At 49.6% G+C, this 5,222-nt stretch overlaps 1 protein-coding gene across 1 annotated transcript; it reads left to right on the top strand.

Moving 5' to 3' along the window:
• Window positions 1-389: 389 nt before the first annotated feature.
• On the top strand, window positions 390-1,260 carry LOC144691956 (DNA polymerase epsilon subunit 3-like). Its single transcript, XM_078560520.1, has one exon. The coding sequence runs from the start codon at window positions 516-518 to the stop codon at window positions 972-974; it is 459 nt and encodes a 152-aa protein (XP_078416646.1). The 5' UTR covers window positions 390-515; the 3' UTR covers window positions 975-1,260.
• Window positions 1,261-5,222: the final 3,962 nt, after the last annotated feature.

Genomic DNA, 5,222 nt, shown 5'->3' with positions numbered 1-5,222 from the left:
GTAATCGGGTATCAAAAACCTTGCCACAACAGCCCTATCACACAAAGCATGTTTACCATTTCACTGTCCAACATGAGTGATTAGATGCCACAGACACAGTGGGGAGAATTTTCTGGTCAGTGAGCAGGGGCGGGGCCCACTCGCCAACATGTAAAATGGTGCGTGGTGACGTCAGGCGGGTATCCCAATGTCACCGCGCGTCATTTAGATTTTCAGTTCGGCTGCGCGCCCGCCGAACTGTCTAAGGCCTGTTTAAAACTAATTAAATCAACTTAATGAGCTGTCTGTCCAACCTTAAGGTTGGCGGCAGGCAAAGAGCCCAGGCGGCCTTCGCATTTTTCATGGAACCTCATCCACAGGCGGGGTGAGGTTTCATGAAGTGGGCCGCGCTCGAGCGAGTGGCCGGGTGGGTGAGCGCGCGCGGTGAAAACCGGAGAGGCCGTTATTGTAATGAGTCGGCGATAATTATTATTATAATTTAACCGATTTCGATGGTGTCCGGTTAGGTGAGAAAGATGGCTGAGAGACCAGAAGACTTGAATCTGCCGAATGCAGTCATTACCAGGATTATTAAAGAGGCGCTTCCAGATGGAGTGAATGTCTCAAAGGAAGCTCGTAGCGCAATATCCCGAGCAGCAAGTGTCTTCGTTCTTTACGCAACTTCATGCGCAAATAACTTTGCAATGAAGAGCAAGAGGAAAACGCTGAGTGCCTCTGATGTGCTTGCAGCAATGGAAGAGATGGAGTTTGATCGCTTCATAACCCCACTGAAAGATGCATTGGAAGCTTACAAGCGAGAGCAGAAAGGAAAGAAAGAAGCTTCAGAACAGAAGAAGAAGGATAAGAAGCCTGAGAGTGAGGAACATGACAAGAGCAAGGAAGATGAGAATGAGGAAGATACTGAAGAGGTGAAAATGGTGGAAGATGATGATCAAAAGGAGATAGAAAACGAGGAAGAGGATGTAGAAAATTGAGATGCCTATGAATGCTGTGTAGGGGCTGAGAATGATTGAGTTTGGAGTTTGGGCACGATCACAAGGATTACCCCTATACACTTCCACAGGCCTGTTTAAGGACTTTGTGCCATTGAATTGGCATCACAAGGAGGCAGTGGTGGAGCTGCACTGTGCTTTGTTTTTTGTATAGTTGGGTAAAATTGAAACCTTTTCTATTTTGTTAATCATTTGTCATCTTTTTGTAAAATTGAAATTTTGAATAATGCATTCAAAAAGAAAAAAAAAAGTTTATAAATTAAATAAATTTTTAAATTAATGTTCCTTGACATGTCCCAGCTCATGTGACACTGTCAAATGAAGGGACATGTCTTAAAATATTTTGAATTCTTTATTTAAATGTTTGAACCTTAAACAAATCTCTCTGAGGCACCTCTGCACCTCAGGGAGATTTCTGCACTGGAAGAGTGCAGGCCTGGACTCAGGGAATCCCCCCAGCCCGCACAGGGAGCGCTCAGCATGATGCTGGGCAGGCCTTAATTTGCCTGCCCACGTAAAATGGCGGCGCGCACCCGATCGGGGGCACTGATAAGGTTCGGACTTACTCCCGCCTGCCCCTGCACAACATCCCCACCGACAGGGGGAGAATTCAGCCCAATGTGCCCTTTAACGATGATGTGAAGCTTCAGATTATGATGCTTGTCAAGGTTCCAATGTGTGAACTAAATGCAACAGTCACATTGGGCAGAATTTTGCCCTCAGATGGCATGCGGGCCCCACCGGCTTGGCGGCGGGTGGACAGCCGACCCCCGCCACTGAAAGAGGGCCCGCCACCATTTTGTGTGGGTGGGCCAATTAAGGCCCGCCCAGCAGCATCCCCAACGGGAAGCGAAATGTGCTTCCTGTTCCAGGGGGCAGGGATTCCCCAACTGTCACAGTGCGTTCTAACGCGCATGCACGGGAAAGAGCGTTCATCTCCCTGAGGCAAAGTCCTGTCTCAGGGAGAATAGTAACATTAGAAAAAACTTTAAAAATAGAAACAATAAAAAATTATTAACATGTCCCCCTCATGTGACAATGTCACTTGAGATGGGACATGTTAAAAAAGAACACATAAACTTTATTATTTATGTTCAAAACGGGCATGAAACTTCATCCCGCCAGCTGGGGCTCCTGGCCTGCCCGCCAGCCTTAAGGTTGGACCGGCAGGTCTTTAATTACTTTAACTAGCCTGTCAACAGCCTCAATTGGCCATTGACAGGTCGGTGGGCGAACAGCTGCTTTCGCTGTCCGCCGCCTTCCTAAAAATTTAAATGGCACGGGATGACATCGGGGATTCCTCCCAACGTCATCCCACATCATTTTCCCCTCGGCGAGTGGGCCCCGCCCCCAAATTGCCGAGGGGAAAATCCTGGCCATTGGATAATGCTCACCTTCCATTAAATCTTCACCAGCCGTCTCCCCTTCTCAATCGGTCTGGGCCTTTTGCCATCTCACCAGACCCAGGCCTTCCTCTACTCTCACCTCTGCCTATACTCCCAGAGGAGTCAGACTCATAAACAGTGAGCTTTTTTTTGCCTTTTATCATTGAATTTTAATTTAGCCAAAAAGTAACCTCATACTGTATAACTTATCATTTTGCATATTTGTGTGTGTGTGTGTCTGTGCACACGTTTATGTTTGTGTTGCGAAGGTCAGGACGAGGGTTTACCTTTTTAACTATCTTTATATCTTTACCTGGGTTGGTTTAGCTCTTAAGTTCTAAAAAACCTGTCAGTCTGGTTTCTTTGCAATCAGCATGTAAATGATTAAGCACAGACATTGAATTAATACCTTCATCCTTATCATAACCCTGTTACATTCAATTGAGGAGTTGGAAAGAAAGGGCAATTCCTGGCACTGGTCATAACATAATGTAGAATTGTGTGTGTAAAACCCAAAAAAATCTATTGGCTTTTTTTCTATGGCTGTCAAGTAAATACCAGTGATGGCAAAGTTTAATTGTTTTCAGGCTGCCCTGCATTTTCTCTCATGGCTCTTTGCACCTTTTGGACCTACATGTTACTCTTGCATCTCAGTAAACATTACTGAACACAGTATTCAAGGTATACATTGACCAGAGCACCATTAGGTTTTAATACTACTCGACCTCTTTCAACTTCAGCCTCACTATTTAATCAACTATTATATCACCCATTTTGTTCCTACATATCCAATATACACATAACCATATTAAAAATTGATCTGTTATTGGTTTTCCATCTATATCTACATAGTCACTTCGTAGGTTCTTTGTTTTCTCTTCATATTCAAATTAATTGGAACCCCTGCAACCACCAAAGCCCCCAAAATACTCACCTATCGCCCCAAATCCCCATTTTGGCATTACCCGCAAACTTTATGGGCAGAATTTTGCCCTTGACGGGCGGGAGGGCCCGACCGACTTGGCGGCGAGCGGGCAGCCGATTGCTGCCGCCGAAATGGGCCGCGCCACCAGTTTGCGCGGGCGGACCAATTAAGGCCCACCCAGTGGGTTAGCGACTCCCGTGGAGAACGGGAAAATCGTCGCAGAGGCGGGCGGGCGTGCTCAGGCCACCGGTTCCAATGGGGAGCCAGCAGTCTGTATATAGAGTGGCCAGGCAGCCTGCTTGAGGCAGTGCATCATGGTCACTCGGGGAGAGAGAGAGGCAGCTGTCACAGGACAGGAGCAGGAGCAGGAGGAGGGGGGCAGGCTGCAGGAGAGGCCAGCGGGGGGCCACTGCGGCCCTCGCTTCTCCGATGCCTGCCTTGCTGTCCTCCTCCAAGAGGTTTCCAGCCGTCAGGATATTTTGTGTCCGGAGGATGGGAGGAGGAGGTCCCCCCATGTCACCAGGCAGGCGTGGGAGGAGGCTGGTGACGTTGTCAGCGTCCATGATGATGTGTGGCGCACAGGCACGCAGTGCAGAAAAAGATTCAATGGTTTGCTGCGCTCTGGAAGGGTGAGTACCATGTTGGCCTTGGCCATTTGACCCAGCAGGTAGCCTTAGCCTTTGAGCCCCCCCCGATGTCTTACTGTCGTTACTGCATTAGGCATTTGGCACACGCTGGGTGGGCAAACAGATAGTGACCATGCTTACATCAGCCTTAGTGGTTGAGGAGAAGATGGGTTCTCCCCGCAGCATATGTTGGTGTTACTCGCATTTGAGTAGTTTGGGGGCAACCTGCAGGGGAGGCAGCTAAACACATACTCAGAACTCCAACACATGTCTTATTGATGGTGATGAGATGGTGGAAGGGGAGCCTCAAAGTGTCATGGCCAAGAGCCATCTGCTGGCCTCGGCGCCGCACCTAGTTGTGCCTCCTTGCCATGGGCGCTAAGACCCGTGTGTTATTGAAAGTGATGGATGCCGAATGTGTCCAAGGTGTCCGTTGGGGGAGGGGGTTGGGAGCAGCCGTACTATCTTCTGGGGACTGATCACTAGTAATGTGGACAGGAGCCGCTGGAGGCCTCAGATGGGCCACTGTGGTTGGGGTGTGGCGTGCGCGTGCAGAGTACATGAGCGATCAGCCCCAATAAATCCTCTTCTCTGTTCTGCAGGCAAAAACTGAACACAATCAGCGGGAGCGCCAGAGGACTGGAGGTGGGCACGCCCTGCTCCAGCGCCTCACCACCTACGAGGAGCAGGCCATGGAGCTGGGGAGGAGGCAGGCGGCCAGGGCGGCAGGTGGCGGCGGGGCTGAGGTCCAGCGGCCAGGTATTTGAGGTCCACAGTCCCATCCATTCTGTCTGCCCACCATCCAAACCACTGATGGTTGCTGCAATCGTTAATGCAGCAACACTGCTCATTCACAGACTGAGACACTCTGACGTGTGGGTCATACACAAAGGTCCCTCGTCCCCTTGAGGATGCGCGTCTCCACCACCTTCCAAAGTCGCCTTATCCCATTTGTGACCACTATCCCCATGGCCTAACATGCCATGGCATCGCTGCTGCACAGCAAAAGACGTTTTGCATCTTAGGGTGGTTGGTACCTCCACCACCCTTTCAGCCAGTGCGTCCCACATTACTCTGTCCAAAAGGTCCTCAGCACCTCACCTGTCAACCTCATGGCACTCAACTTAAATAAATGCCACCATGTTACTCATCCGTGCGCCAAGGGGAAATGTTGCCTTCTGCCCACCCGTTCTATGCCTCTCATAATGGTACAAAGGTCAATAATGTGGCCTGTCAATCTCCTGTGCTCCACGGCAAATGTCGCAAGTGTATGCAATGTTTCCGCATCACCGCA

The sequence above is a fragment of the Cetorhinus maximus genome, chromosome 16, assembly GCF_964194155.1.
Source record: "Cetorhinus maximus chromosome 16, sCetMax3.hap1.1, whole genome shotgun sequence".
In the NCBI taxonomy this organism is placed as follows: domain Eukaryota; kingdom Metazoa; phylum Chordata; class Chondrichthyes; order Lamniformes; family Cetorhinidae; genus Cetorhinus; species Cetorhinus maximus.
This window is presented reverse-complemented; position numbering and strand designations above follow the sequence as displayed.

What these genes read in the sequence shown, in the direction of transcription:
- LOC144691956 (XM_078560520.1), top strand. Translation starts at nt 516, where the DNA reads ATGGCTGAGAGACCAGAAGACTTGAATCTGCCGAATGCAGTCATTACC.